The sequence below is a fragment of the Notolepis coatsorum genome, assembly GCF_963971535.1.
Source record: "Notolepis coatsorum genome assembly, chromosome: 6".
Taxonomy (NCBI): Eukaryota; Metazoa; Chordata; class Actinopteri; order Aulopiformes; family Paralepididae; genus Notolepis; species Notolepis coatsorum.
The window spans coordinates 138,043,156-138,059,665 of record NC_140170.1 but is presented as its reverse complement, the minus strand read 5'-3'; the positions used below and the strand labels follow the sequence as shown (position 1 = coordinate 138,059,665).

General features: G+C 45.7%; 1 protein-coding gene across 1 annotated transcript in view; it reads right to left on the bottom strand.

Moving 5' to 3' along the window:
* LOC311231136 (von Willebrand factor A domain-containing protein 1-like) overlaps positions 1-12,286 on the bottom strand; it is a 31,194-nt gene extending 18,908 nt beyond the window's left edge. Inside the window, exon 1 of the mRNA XM_084317637.1 lies at positions 12,186-12,286. Within this exon, the coding sequence (XP_084173763.1) occupies positions 12,186-12,267 (82 nt within the window). The 5' untranslated portion in view covers positions 12,268-12,286. The remainder of the gene's footprint in view (positions 1-12,185) is intronic.
* Positions 12,287-16,510: the final 4,224 nt, after the last annotated feature.

Sequence of the window (16,510 nt, the reverse complement as noted above, 5' to 3'; positions counted from 1 at the left end):
GGGGGTGGGGGTGGAAGACTGCTGTCCTTCACCTGATGGTGTGTTAAGTTATTAATTTTATATAATTGAACCCTTGCACTGAAGAACCATATAAGTCCATTTTAAAATGTAAAACCTCGACCATCTTTAACCATGAGTGAACACAACATTCTGACTTACCATCTTTAGATAATACAGTTGGAAAATATTGTTTTTAAAACAGACTTGTATGGTTATTTGTCTGAGGTACTCAATTATAGTCTATATGGGGTTCCTGGTACTTGTGTCAATGTGATCAACAGATCGTTTCACTGTTAACATGGGCTGTATGGTGTTACGATTCTGGTTCCTGACTACGGTCGGGAACCACCCACCTTCTCTGTCATCTGTCACCTGACTGCTGTCACTTGTTTTCCCCTGTCATTTAGTGCTGTCACTTAGGGGTTGGCTTCTGATTGGCTGTCACGGGGGTGTGTGTGGAATGTTGGTATTTGGTGGCTATTTAACATTCCTTTCCTCTGCTTGTCATTCGTCAGGTCTTCACTATAGGCGTTCGGAGATAACGCGGCCGGTTCCAGTTCTGGACCACCACTAAGCTCCATTATCTATTCTCTCGTTCCTTTGCCTTTGGCATAGTATCCTAGTTTTACTCTTTGTGTTCTTTACTATTAAAGTCGAACCTGTTCAAGAGTATACCTTCTCCGTCTCTGTGATTGCCTACAACAATTGGAACTCACCTACCTCCATCCTGACAGAAGACCTGACCATCAGAGTTCCATGGAGGCAATCATGGAGATGCTCCAGGCACAGAAGAGTGCACAGGAGCGCATGGAGGAACACCAACATCTGGTCAGCGCCGAGTTGGTTCGGCTGGGCGGGATCGTCAGCTCGTCGCAGGAGACGGCGCAGTCGGCGCTACTCACAGCCCAGCAGGCACAAGTCGAGGTGGCTGGGGTAAGGACGACGGTGGGAGAGACGGCGGCAGGAGAGGCGGCGTTCAACACCACGTTCAACACCGAGGAGAGTCGGGGAGCTCTTGGGCACCAGGATCGGACCCAGGAGCCACGGCTACCCGCACCAGGCCGCTACGCGGGAGCACCGGAGGGATGCAGGCAGGGCACGAAATTAACTTTTTGACTCACCGGCCAGTGGCGGGTAGATGAGAAAAATCTCTCTCCTGGGCTACGGCCGAATTGGAGAGCGGTTCGTCTATCTGCGACTGTGTGGACGACTTCACCGGGGAGTTGAGAAGGGTATTTGACACTTCCTGAGTATTCTCGATCTTCGAGGCCGGTGGGCGGCTTCTCGCCTGCAGGGCAGGGCCTCCACACGGTCGCAGGTTACGCCATCGAATTTCGGATCGTGGCTCGGGAGGCAGCTTGGCCAGAAATTCCTTGTGTGGTCCTGTTCCTCAAGGGACTCTCCGCACGGATGAGGGACGAGTTCGCCGTGCGTGAGATCCCTGAGCAGCAGGAAACGCTCATCAACACCGCCATACGGATGGACAACCGGCATCGGGAGAGAGAGAGGGAGCGTGAAGATACTACCCAGGTACGTGTCCCTTCTCCTCCCGTTGTTGATACTTTCCCGCATTACATGAGTGGGCCACTGGGTGAAGAATCCATGCAGCTTGGGGCGATGTCGCTCTCAGACGACGAGCGGCGGCGCTTCATCGAGGAGCGACGCTGCTTCCGGTGCGGCTGCACCGGTCATTGTTTCGGCAGCTGTCGGGAACAGGCTGGCTCAACTCGGCGCCAGTTGAGAAGAGGAGGTGCTCCGCCGGGCCTCGAGAGGGCGCCAGCAGGTGGGCTCACCCCAGCACTACCATCAGACGCACGTACATTTCTGGAGGTGGCGGTTAACTGTGGGGGTAACGTTAGGGGAACGAAGGCTCTCATTGACTCAGGGGCGGCGGGCAATTTCATTCACTTGGGGTTGGTGAGAGAATGGGGAATCCCGGTAGAAGAGTTGGGGGTTCCTATTCCGGTCTACACCCTGGACGGTCAGCCCCTGGGCAGTGGGAGCGTCACTCAACGCACTGTTCCTATACACATCCGGGTGGCGGTGGGGGGTGGGAGTGGGTTCAATTATTTGTCATTGTCTCCCCCTATTATGTAATGGTGTTGGGTCATCCCTGGTTGTCTTCATGTATACGTAATATTAATTGGAGCATGGGCAAGCTCTCAACGGAGGTCGACGTGAAGTCGGTCGTCGGCGAGAGTTTGTCCACTCCCTTGTCTCCCTCCCCCTCTTCTCTTTTTTCTCCTTCTTCTCTCTCCAGGATGGTGGGGAGCGTCGCAGATTCTGTTCCACCCTCTAATCCCGATTTGATAGGGGTTCCTGAGATCTATTGGGACCTGGCGGACGTTTTTAGCAAGACGCGTGCTAAAGCACTACCGCCTCATAGATCTTACCATTAATCTCCTACCCGGTACCTCCCCGCCTCGCGGGCGAATGTTCTCTCTCTCACGCCCCGAGACCTTGGCCATGAACACCTACATTGAGGAGGCATTGCTTGCGGGGCACATACGTCCTTCCACATCCCCGGCCGGCGCTGGTTTCTTCTTTGTTGATAAAAAAGATGGGGATCAGCGTCCGTGCATTGATTATAGGGGATTGAATGACGTTTCCATCAAGAACCGATATCCTTTACCTCTCATGGACATGGCCTTTGAGTGCTTACAGGGGGCGCAGGTCTTTTCTAAACTTGACTTACGTAATGCATACAATCTGGTCAGGATTAGAGAAGGAGAAGAGTGGAAGACTGCATTTAATACGCCTAATGGTCACTATGAGTATTTGGTCATGCCCTTTGGTTTGGCTAATGCCCCGGCAGTCTTCCAAGCCCTGGTTAACGACGTGCTGCGAGACTTGATTGGGGTGTCAGTGTTTGTTTACCTAGATGATATCCTAATTTTTTCTCGCGATATGGTGCAACACCAACTGCATGTTCGGGAGGTGCTAGACGTCTCCTCAAGCATCAACTATTCGTTAAAGCCGAGAAGTGTGTGTTTCACACTGATACCGTTTCCTTCCTGGGCTTTGTGTTGACGAAGGGTGATCTACGCATGGATTCGGCCAAGGTGAGTGCAGTCTTGGACTGGCCACGGCCTTCGTCGCTCAAGGGGTTACAACGGTTTTTGGGCTTTGCAAATGTTTACAGGCGCTTTATTCGCAACTTTAGCGCCTTAGCCAATCCGTTAACAGCTCTCACTAAGGCCTCTCTCCCTGGCTTTGAATGGTCGCCTAGGGCAGAGTCGGCTTTCTGCGATCTCAAACGTCGGTTTACATCCGCTCCTGTATTGATCCGCCATGATGCGGAGGTTCCGTTCATTGTGGAGGTGGATGCCTCTCAGAGGTGCTTAAAGGATGGGAAAGTGCACCCGTGTGCTTTTTTTTCTCGCCGTCTGTCACCAGTCGAGCGCAACTACGACGTGGGTAATCGGGAGTTGTTGGCTATCAAATTGGCACTGGAGGAATGGAGACATTGGTTGGAGGGTGCGGCACATCCTTTCATTGTTTGGACCGATCATAAGAACTTGGCTTACATCCAAGGGGCCAGGCCAGGTGGGCGTTATTCTTCACACGATTTCGATTTATCATCTCCTATAGGCCCGGGTCCAAGAATATCAAACCCGACACGCTATCGCGCCAGTTTGATCTTCCTGGTCGGGAGGAGCAGCCCCATCCCATTATTCCACCGGCCTTGATTTTTGCACCCGTATCTTGGGGCATAGATAAGGTGGTAAGGTCGGCGCTGACGCGGGAGCCCGATCCTGGCGGGGGCCCTCCGGGGCGGTCGTATGTGCCCAAGGCGGCACGCTCACGTTTGCTGCAGTGGGCACATGCCTCATCCCTCACCAGCCACCCTGGGGCCACCAGGACCCTGGAATTTATCCGTAGGAGGTTCTGGTGGCCGACAGTGGAGGGGGATACGCGTTCCTTTGTGGCGGCCTGCCCGATGTGCGCACGCAGTAAGACCTCTCGCTGTGCACCAGCAGGTCTCCTCCGGCCGCTTCCTATTCCTAAACGGCCCTGGTCGCACATATCCCTGGACTTTATTTCTGGCCTCCCCCTTTCGGATGGGTTCACCGCCATTTTGGTGGTGGTGGACCGGTTCTCTAAGGCGGCTCACTTTGTTCCTCTCCCCAAGCTTCCATCGGCCCAAGAGACTGCTGATCTGGTGATACAGCATGTCTTTCGGGTCCACGGGCTTCCAGTGGATATCGTGTCTGACCGGGGTCCTCAGTTCGCCTCCAGGTTCTGGAAGGCGTTTGCCTTTCGTCAGCCTTTCGTCTGGGTTTCATCCGCAGTCGAACGGGCAGACGGAGCGCGTCAACCAGGACCTGGAGGGGGTCTTGAGATGTTGCCCGGCAACGTGGAGTAGGAGGTTGGCATGGGCTGAGTACGTGCATAATACCCTCCTCTCCTCCTCTACCGGTATGTCTCCCTTTCAGTGTCAGTATGGTTTTCAACCTTCTCTGTTTCCCGAGCAGGAGCAGGCGGCGGAGGTGCCCTCGGCCCAGGCACACGTGGCTCGCTGCCGCAGGACGTGGAAGCGGGTCCGGGCGGCGCTGCAGAAGGTTTCGGTTAGTACCCAGCGGCAGGCTAACCGCAAGCGTCGTCCGGCTCCGGTTTACCGTCCTGGGCAGCGGGTTTGGCTTTCCACCCGGGATCTCCCTCTCCGGGTGGAATCCAGGAAGCTGGCTCCTCGCTTTATAGGGCCCTTTAAAGTGGTACGTCGGGTGAATCCTGTGGCTTACAGGCTACGGCTTCCGAGCTCTATGAGGGTTCATCCGACGTTTCATGTGTCCCTGTTGAAGCCGTTCCTCTCATCGCCCTTGGCCCCGCCACTGCCTACGGTTCCTCCGCCTCGGTTTATTGGTGGTCAGCCCATTTACACGTTGCGGAGGATACTGGGTTGTAGGCGGAGGGGTAGGGGGTTTCAGTTCTTGGTAGATTGGGAGGGGTACGGGATAGAAGAGCGTTCTTGGGTGCCTCAAAGGGATATTTTAGATCCCAGCCTGATCGTTGATTTCCGGCGGCTGAATCCCGAGGCCCCCAGGTGAACATCTGGTGCCGTTCGTCGGGGGAGGGTACTGTTACGATTCTGGTTCCTGACTACGGTCGGGAACCACCCACCTTCTCTGTCATCTGTCACCTGACTGCTGTCACTTGTTTTTCCCTGTCATTTAGTGCTGTCACTTAGGGGTTGGCTTCTGATTGGCTGTCACAGGGGTGTGTGTGGAATGTTGGTATTTGGTGGCTATTTAACATTCCTTTCCTCTGCTTGTCATTCGTCAGGTCTTCACTATAGGCGTTCGGAGATAACGCAGCCGGTTCCAGTTCTGGACCACCACTAAGCTCCATTTTCTATTCTCTCGTTCCTTTGCCTTTGGCATAGTATCCTAGTTTTACTCTTTGTGTTCTTTACTATTAAAGTCGAACCTGTTCAAGAGTATACCTTCTCCGTCTCTGTGATTGCCTACAACAATTGGAACTCACCTACCTCCATCCTGACAGTATGGCTGCTCTAACCTGTTGATATGGTCACTGTGTGGCTGTTCTAACCTCATCAAAGAGAAGTCGCCTATTCTCAGTCCTTGCCCCACAATGGTGGAATGAACTACCCACCCCAGTTAGGACAGCCGAAACACGTCCAATCTTTCGTCGTCGACTAAAGACGCACTTCTTCAACCATTATCTGAATTAAAAATTTTTTTTTTTTTTTTTTATAAATCTAACCCTAACTAACCGTACTGTCATGCACTTGTCCTAATAAACTAACCTACACTGTAGCACTCAACACTTTGATGAACATTGTTGCTCAGCTGATAGAGTTGTGCCCTTCCTGATGGCTTGTCGTACAGAACATGTAAGTCGCTTTGGATAAAAGCGTCAGCTAAATGACTAAATGTAAATGTAAAATGTAACATGGTCACTGTGTGGCTGTTCTAACCTGTTAACATGGTCACTGTGTGGCTGCTCTAACCTGTTAACATGGTCACTGTGTGGCTGCTCTAACCTGTTAACATGGTCACTGTGTGGCTGCTCTAACCTGTTAACATGGTCACTGTGTGGCTGTTCTAACCTGTAAACATGGTCACTGTGTGGCTGTTCTAACCTGTTAACATGGTCACTGTGTGGCTGCTCTAACCTGTAAACATGGTCACTGTGGCTGCTCTAACCTGTAAACATGGTCACTGTGTGGCTGTTCTAACCTGTAAACATGGTCACTGTGTGGCTGTTCTAACCTGTTAACATGGTCACTGTGTGGCTGTTCTAACCTGTTAACATGGTCACTGTGTGGCTGTTCTAACCTGTTAACATGGGCACTGAATTGCTCCACGGCGCACACGTGCCATTCAGGTAGGCCTTCTTACAGACATCTGCCTACTTGTACTGCTTGGACTATCAAGGACAATAGGACCTTTCTTGGTCCATCAATCTTGTAACAACCCTGGTAGGCCCCTAACTGCCCTGACAAGTGGGATAACGTATCTTGGTACGGTAGTAGTGTTGTCACTTGGAGAGCCCGGGTTATTGGGTTCCAGCCCCACCAATACTGTAGTCAGTACAGTCCAGGAGGAATATACCTTCCTCTACCCAGCTTCCTGCTTTCAAATGTCAGATGGTTTCTCAAAGGGTCGGTGTCACTCAATGCAGGATCCTCCGCGAGTCCAAGGGATGCTGACATTGGAATAACTTTTAATCAGCTAATGAGTCGAGTGTGTACTTTGGTTTCCTATAACCATTGTTAACCACTTTTGAAAGAAATTGCATAATTTCTATACAGTGGTAAAGCATTGGAAAAACACAATATTACAAGATCCAGTAATAGTCTAAGAAACCAAATTATAAAATGTTTGTTTAAATATTTCTTGTTGCACATAGAAACCATTGTTTCTTCCAAAATGGAGGGCAATGGGCAAGGCCAGATTAAGGGCCCTTTCTCACTCACTCATTCTGTCCGTTCCGGTCGCGTACCGCCCTCCATCCGGGTCAGAGTGCGAACCCCCCCCCCTCTCCCCCCTCTAGTTTGTGTACACACTGCAGTCTTGGTTCGCTTCGGGTTCTGTTTACGGTTTGCCTTTTGAGCGTTTACGCTTGCCGTAGGCGATGACGTCACGTTCGAAAATGTAAACAGGAATGTCTTAACACGACTGCGGACTCTGGATGCTGATATAATGAACAAATTGCCAATAAATATGAAGTTATATTTGAACCTCTGTTGTCAAGCCTTGTCAATATAACCCACCCCATTTTATCACGAATGGATGGTGTTGTAGAGTCCGCTTTTGAGCGTTTTAACGATAGCGCTAAGCTAACGGCTAAACGCTAGTTAGCTTAGCCTTTTTTTTTTTTTTTTTTTTTTTACTTTATTTTTTAGCGTTTATCGCTTTCCTGGTCAAGCATGACCGACAGTTGTAGGGTGAAACGGGAGAGAGAGCAGGGGGAGACATTCGGCAAATGACTGCGAGTCCGGGAATCGAACTCGGAGTCAACCAGATCCGTGACGCAGCACGGAGTTCCGCGACGCAGCGCGGTAACATGGTGTGCTACTGGAGCACCCCTAGCTTAGCCTTTTACTAGTAACAATGCTGCATCGATTATATGCATTATATTGAATGTCATTGATCTACTGGTCGACCACGGCCGACTGGTTGGGCACCACTGGTCTAATAGAAATAAATGCATTCGAACAAGAAAGTATAGTATACAGCAATGGCTAACGGCTAACGCTAGTTAGCTTAGCCTTTTACTAGTAACATTGCTGCATCGATTATATGCATTATATTGAATGTCATTGATCTACTGGTTAGAGACATTAGAGACAACACTGTGTGTATTAAACAACGGTGAATAGATGACTGGGCCATTTGTTTAATGCTTGTTAAGATTGAAAGAGGAGCTCTGAGCTAACACGGTCTGATAGCTAACATTAGCCAGCTGCTCATGCAATCGCCGAATCGGTAATGCTAGCAGAATGAATGGATGTAAACTTTATTTAACATATTGCATATGGGTACAATACAATACGGCTCAATACAAACAATTGTTAAGGGAATGCAGACTGTTGTAGCTTGGACTGGGGTCCTTATAACAATAACTTCATGTTTTCATCCACTTGTTTTTGGCTGAGGTCTGAACTCTCAAATTGCCCATAAATATCGTTTTTGTGGGTATTCTCCAGTTGTTGCTGTGTGTGGTGTTATCTGCCCAAAATTCAAGCAAGCATGACAGTAACGACGTTGTGTGTGTCACGCCCCCCGCACCGCACGGCGCGATTCCGAGACCACCTCATCGAACAGATCCCGTTCAGCGGGGGGTGAAACGAATCAGCGCCGTTTCGCATCGCAAAAGGGGTGAGTGAGAACACTCCCCCCCGTTCTCGGGAGCAGTGATTCGATCTCCAAACTTAAGTGAGAAAGGCCCCTCAGACTTCAGAGGCCCCTGGGCCAGATTCTTGTGGAGGCCCACCCACACACACATACACGTGCACGTACGCACAGTGGCGTTTTTATATGTCACTTTAAAAAATATATAGAATATTTAGAAGTGGTGGGCTCTGAGGGCCAAGCTAAAAGGACTTTGATCACCCCTGCCCACTTTGACAACCTAGGATGGCTTAGAGTAGACGACAGAGTACAGCAACTTGCAATGGGCCTGGTCTACAAAATACACTACACGACCAAGGTACCCATGTACATGTCAAAATACTTCCCAAAGGTCAGTGAATACCACGATCACAACACCAGAGGGAGCTCCACAAATCATGTTAAACCCAGATTCGGCTCAATCAAGGGACTAAACACGTTTCGCAATTATGCCACATCAATGTGGAACGCCCTACCCAAAGCTGTAAAGGAATGTGAATCACTACCCACTTTCAAAAGCACTCCCAAAGAACACCTACGGGAGACTGCAATTCGAAACTGGCCCCTGTAAATGTCCTAACACAACCCCCTCCAATGTACAGTAAATGACCAAGTATGGTTTTGTCAATATTCCAATGTACAGTTTTGCTTGTACAGTGTCCCCCACCCACCCGTCCCACCCACCGAACCACCTCCAATGTACAGTCCCCCCCACCCCCCCAACCCCACCCCACCTACCCAACCTCCTCCAATGTACAGTTTCTACGTCAAATGTATATACTCTCTTTTCTGGACTCTTTTCGTATCACAAACAGTACTGTATTTGCAAATCTGGTATGTCATAAATGTATAGATGTAGCAGTACTGTCTATCTGTATGTCATGTATGTCATATATGAATATGATATGATGAATTGATATGATGAATTGAAAATGGGGGACCCTCATGTAAACAAGACGAAAGTCTTTCTCTGGTCTGCATCCCCTTAACAAGTATTGAGCTGTACTGTACTGTACCCATTCTGCAATCTGTTAATAAAGTTTTCAATCAATCAAGAAGAGAAGAGAAAAGAAACACATCATGTTTAGATGGGGGGATGGCGCCATCCTCAGGAAGAAAAAAAACATGCACACACTTTGGAGACAAGAATATAATATTAGAATAGTAAGCTTACTTTTACGTGAATGTCAATTTAAATTATAATTAGGGAAGGGAGGGGGTTGAAATGTGTTTTTTGTCCTGTGTTACTGTCTGTGAATTAATGAAAATGGTATTTAACAGATTGCAGAATGGGTACAAATAATACAGTACGGCTCAATACACACAATTGTTAAGGGGATGCAGACCACAGAAAGATGTTTGTCTTGTTTACATCAGGGTCCCCCATTTTCAATTCATAGTGACATGTATGACATGCACAACATATATGACATCATGACATTTATGGCATAGGGACATACATGACATACAGGTATATAGTACTGTTACATTTGTGACATATATGATATGCAAATATACAGTACTGTTACCCATAGATCCTGACAGAGTGTATATACATATGATGGGGAGGGGACTGTACATTAGGAGGGGGTGGGTGGGTGGGAGAGAAATATACATACGGTGGGGAGAGAATATATACATTACATATGGTGGGGAGGGGACTGTCTATTAGGTGGGGGTGGGGCTGTACAGTATGTATGTATGTATGTATGTATGTATGTATGTATGTATGTATGTATGTATGTATGTATGTATGTATGTATGTATGTATGTATGTATGTATGTATGTATGTATAAAAGAAAAAAAATACAATAGAAATATTTACTGACGTTTCTTAGGCGACTCTTTCGAAGTTGGTTAAGGTTAGAGTATGGAATCAGGGCTGGTGTTCTATCGCCCTGCTCTAAGACAAACTCTAACCTTAACCAACTTCGAAAGAGTGCCTAAGCTTAACCGGTGAAAGAAAGAGGCGTCACACGATTGGCGCTACCAGAAACGGCAGTGGCCAATCAGAGCGCAGAACGCGAACGCGGAACTGGAAATCCATTGGTAAAAGTATTCAGGCGTCGGGGCTGGGATGTGGAGATGCAAGTTTTGACTTTTTATTGCTGTTTTTACCTCAAACGGAAAACCTCAAACTCTTATGAAGAGGAGAAAAAATACTCAAGATTAGCCACTTGCAGGCGGCAGGGTGTGACGTACTGTATATTTTAGTTGATGAAATATTTTTGTTGACTAAATATTTTAGTTGATGAAATATTTTTGTTGACTAAATATTTTAGTTGATGAAATATGTTTTCATTTCAGTGTCACAGTATGACATCGATCTCCAAAATAAGAAAACAAATAAAAATAAAATGTGGGGCCTCTAGTGATGAGGGGCCTCCAAATTTCTTTTAAATAAAAGTTAAAAAGAAATAAACGAATATTTGGGGCCTCTAGTGACGAGGGGCCTCCAAAAAAATTTAAAATAAAAGTTAAAAAAATAATAATACTAATTTGGGGCCTCTTGTGACGAGGGGCCTCCAAAAGGCCTCTAGTGACGAGGGGCCTTAAAAAAAATTAAAAATTAAAGTTAAAAAAAAATTAAAAGAATGTTGGGGCCTCTAGTGACGAGGGGCCTCCAAAAAAAACGGCCGGGTCGTTAATCAGGCCCTGGCAATGGGCATTCTAAACCTTCTGTGCAAGGCCTCAGTTGGCAGGCAGTAGCCTACCAACTTGTTTCAATGACAAATGATAATAACAAGCACCTATTATCAGAAGAGGCTGGTGAACAACAATAACTGAAGAAATGTCCCATTAACTAAACCTGTAAACCTGTATGAGAATGTTACATTGTAGTGAAGTATTCGAATGATGTGTCATGCCAACCAATATGGTGCAAAGCCACAGCTCACTGGCCATGGTTGTCATTTAATCTTAATGTAGTTATTAAATGGACCCTTCACCAAAAAACGACAGATTTATTGTACACGTAATCTCACACATATCATGCCAAAACCCTAAACAGTTCTGCACACATTAATTTAGTTTGACAGTCATTGAGAGTTATTGAGTTTGAATATGTCCTTCCGTGAGGTCATCAGAGGACACTGAATCCTTGTGTTGTTTTAATTACAGCTCAATGAAATGATGTAGATAAACAAAAAAGCATTCCCTATTGCAATCCCTATTATTTCATCTACATCATTTCATTGAGCTGTAATTAACACAACACACAGATTCAGGGTGCTCCGATCACATCACTGGAGGACATATCCAAACACATTAACTTAATAACTGCCAAACTAAATTAATGTGTACAAAACGGTTTAGAGTTTTGGGATACAGTATATGAGATTATGTGCATAATAAAGTTTCCCTTTAAATAAATTGTATTACCATTATTACCTGTTGTTTGTAGACCAAGATGTCTGCGATCGTGAATAGCCTATGGCTACTAGTAGCAAAACACTGGACTGAAAATGTTTGTCTTGATGGGCTCCAGCACACAACAAAGACTGAAATGTGATATATATTTTTAAACGTATCTGATTTAAATCTCTCGTTCTTTCTTTTTTTGTTAATGTACTGTATTTTCGAATTATAATCTCAACGGGTAGGCTAAAAGATGCATCTTCTTGATATTTTACCGTCAGGTATACAGTACTGTCTATCTGGACTGTATGTCATCATATGATTAATTGAAAATGGGGGACCCTGATGTAAACAAGACGAAACTTTTTCTCTGGTCTGCATCCCCTTAACAATTGTGTGTACCCATTCTGCAATCCGTTAATAACATTTTCAATCAATCAATCAATCAGGTATGTATGGTCTAAACTCACCTGTATCAGGTAGACCAACTTGCGTATTGGTCGGCCGCAACATTACCCCGAGGACAAAATAAGAAAGCAAATACCACTCCATGGTATAAATAATAACATAAAAAAAGAAAATATATATATAAATACAAATTGATAAAAAAAATATCAAAAACGTATTCCTTTGATTATGCAGAGCAGACAGATGAGACGAGCAAAACTGGATCTTCCCTCACGAGTCCCCATGGCAATGTACTGTAGCAATCGAATTCTTCAATCTCTCCAAGACTTTGTGTCAATTAGCATTCCACGCTCACACCACACCTACCACCTAAAATGAGTGTTCCCCCCACTGAAAACAAGTGAGTAAATAATGAATAACTTCCTCCCATAAAATACGACAACATACTGTAGTATAACATTTTAAGTCATCGTATAGAAGCTGCTATGGAAGCTGCTGTTAAACGTGTCCCAGTGGACACCTGTGTCATGCGCAGTCGTGCTTTTCTATCCTAGCGGGATAAGATCATGTCCGTGCTGTAACAAACAATCCTCTTCTCCAGAAGTTCCACTGTCTACACTCTCACTGCTCCCGTCCCATTTCTACACATTATTTACTCCTCCTACCGATACTGGCTCAAGAGGTTTCAGTGTCATTTTGTTGTTGTACTTTTGGCCAAACTCGTTACCGTACGTCGCGCAAGGATGCATTGCTGACCTGTGTTTCTCGTCGTGGTTATCACCGTGATGCGCGTTGGTCGCGGACTCGCGTGTGTACAGCCTGTAGACAACAGAGGTTGGATGGAACAGCATGGAGCAAAGCAAACCCTTGAGTCAGTGAGTGGGTTACTGTAAATACCACCGCTGCCAGTTAAAAGGGAGGAGAGGCATTCCTTTGGATTAACAGTAGGCTTCATTACAGTATGTCTATATGCACAGGGGTTAGTGTGTGTGTGTGTGTGTAAGAATGGTCTGTGGCACAATGGGATATATTTTATTAATTGACTGAAAATAATGTGAATAATGGCTATTTGAGTGAAGTGACACACTTAGCTATCAGCTAAATATATCTGCATTCAATTGCTTGCAGGTTTTGGAAAGCAGATTATTATTTATCATAAAAGGCTATGGAACCCTGGCCCTATTTGCTACTTAATGGTGCTTGACTGGTAGAGTCCACCATAGCTACTGTTCCTCACATTAGCTCTGGCTAGTTAGCCATAAACCAATGCAAAGTCAAGCTCCTGTCTGGACAAGCTGACTGAAGACAACTGACATCTATTTTGTGTGCACTGTGGAGCAGCCTGTACAAACAGAAACTTGACCCCATTGACTTTGCATTCATTACTTGTGGCTAAGCTGGAGCTAAAATGAGGAAAGGACTGTGCCAATCAACAACATCTTTGTACAAAACACTAATGTAATTTCAGTGAGCAGGACGTCAAAAGATCTTTCAAGAGACAGAATCAGAGCGTCTCACCCAGACTCCCCATCCTCTCTCAGACATTGTAGCACCTAGCACCTGTCATCAGCAACCAGTCACTGGACCTACACTGTACAATTGTACCAGGACTAAATGGCTACTGGCCTGTCGCTTTTGATTGACTCGTGCTGGCTCACCTCAAGGTCATCACGGAACCCCTGCAGTTCACCACAGTTAACATGGGTCTACATTTTATCCTACAGGACCAACATGTCTGTGGATGACACAGTTAACGAATCGACTGGGTTTATAAAATAAATTATAAATGTTGGCATAATAAGAAGAATTAGCCACCTTGTTACCACTAGCTGTCTTCTTGCTCTTTATTATAGCCTAATTTATCCGTATCTTTCTTATTTCCTTCAGAAACGCGTAGTGCCTCATCTGGCACTCATACTCTACTCATCAATCTTTACATCTTCATCTTCCTACATTTCTTACATGCAGAGTCGCAGAGGTAAACGTTCTATTAAATATAGAGATGTGAAATTATGGAATGATTTTCTCCATCTGGCAAAAATAAAATCTTCTTTAAAAAAGTACAAAAAAGGTTTTGAAGCAACATATGATTATTATATTGTAACAGTGTATTGTAACATGTGTATTGTAATCAGTATTTTAACTTGTGCACTCATGTGTTTGCTACACGCTTACACACACACACACACACACACACACACACACACACACACACACACACACACACACTCTCACTCTCACTCTCACTCTCACTCTCACTCTCACTCTCACTCTCACTCTCACTCTCACTCTCACTCTCACTCACATGCACGCGCACACACACACACACACACTTGCTCATACTTATTTCTTACTCTCACACACTCCCACAACCACAAGGTCCTTACATTGATCTTGTTTTACAACTTGCTATATGTAATATAATTATGTTTATTATTATAGGTGGATGTAACGTTTGGGGTTTTGCTCTCCTCTGCAGGAGCAAAAGCCCAGTGTTATCCGATGGTAATTACCTGTCTATCTGCCCTGATTGCACTAATTGGTACCTGGTGTGTATAGTTAAGTTGGCTTCATATGTTCTTCCTTATGGTTACTATTCAGATCGTCAGTCGATCACTAGGGATGGGTACCTTTCACATTTGAACCGATATATACCGGTACCTGTGAATCGATACCGGTACCTTTTTTCGGTACTTTAGTTTAATAAAACGTTATCTACCTACCTCCGTTGTAAAAAGAAATTCCAAACTTAATATTTAATAAATAAATAATGTATTATTATTACTTTATTATTATTTACATCTTACTGATGTAAAGCACTTTGAACTGCAATTCCCTGTCTGAAAGGTGCTATACACATAGTTATTATTATTTATTTAGAACAACATATAAATGGGGCGGTTAGGTGGCGTAGCGGAGATTGCGTTCGTCACCAACCCCGGAGCTGTGCTCACAGCTCCGGGGTTGTCACCAGCTTGGCTGGCCGTTCACACTAATACAATTGGCTGTATTAGAGGGTGGGAGAAGCTGGCGGGGTGGGTCCGGGTCGTTGTAAACAGCGACTCCTACAGTTCGGTCGGGGCGCCTGCTAAGCGCGGATAGGACCTGAGTGGGATAGTGTGATCCTTCCACACGCTACACCCTCTCAGGGAGGATCCGCGCTGCCAGGTGAAAAGAAGCGGTTGATTGGCTGGACGTGTGTCGGAGGAAGCACGTGATAGCCTCCACTCTCCCAGATGATCTGACTGTGGGGGGTAAGTGCGCAGCGACCAGGAAGGGGATTGGGAATTGGCATACGACTAACATTGGGATGGGAGAAAATCGGAGGAAAATGGAGGGGGGAAAAGATAAAAAAAAAAAAAAAAAAAAAAAACATATACATGTTATGTTTATTTAAAATTAACTAAAAAGGTACACATCTCTATATTTAAATACAAAATAAATAAAGGTATTGTATTTTTACAAAATAACAAGTATAAAACAAGGGTAAACAATAGCAGCAATGAACTATTCTGCTGATAAAAAAATTGTAAAATACACATCTATATATTTAAATAACAAATAAATCAAAGTATTTTACAACTGATTAAACAAACAAACAATCTAGCAGCAATGAACTACTCTGCTGCTGATTGAGTATTCTAGCAGTTCTTTTTCAGAAAGATTAACACGTTCACTCTCTCTGGTAAGAGCCGAGCCCGCTCCACACTCACTGTGTCCCCCGCTTTGGAGAAGACCCGCTCTGCGGTGTGTTTTGGTCTTACATAACAGCCTAATTTGTGGCTTGTTTACCGACGTCACATCCGCTACTCTTCTGTCCTGACTGCGCCGTAGGGAGCTAATGTTATGTCCGACGATTAGCTAACGTTAGCGTAATAACGTTAAATGGGTTACAAATATGTGGAACTATGGAAGGAGTAAGCCGACAGATAAAAAGAAAACCCATGCGGCAGCGCGAGCACATTAGGGCTGCAACGATTAGTCGACATAATCGACGATGTCGATCATAAAAATTCGTCTGCGCGGAATTTTTGTGTCGATGCGTCATATAAAAACAGAGCCGGTAACATTCATTCAAAACTGCGCAAATGCACTACAGGAAGTGCTGGGGCAGTATAATTTCCCTTGTCTGCCATGACTGCATTCTGTGTACTAACGACAAAGAAGAAGAAAGCAGTGATGCACGAGCAAGCACCCTGGAACCGTGATGACAGCTATTCGGATCATGGGTAAGTTTTAGCTTACATGTTGGAAAACAGAATGTCTCATGGATAATGCTTGCTAAGCGAACGCTATTTCAGTTAATATGTTGGTGAGGCTGCGTGTCCACCAACAAGCTGTATGTAACGTTAGCTAAAGTGTGCCAAGCTTACAGCCTACTAGAGCA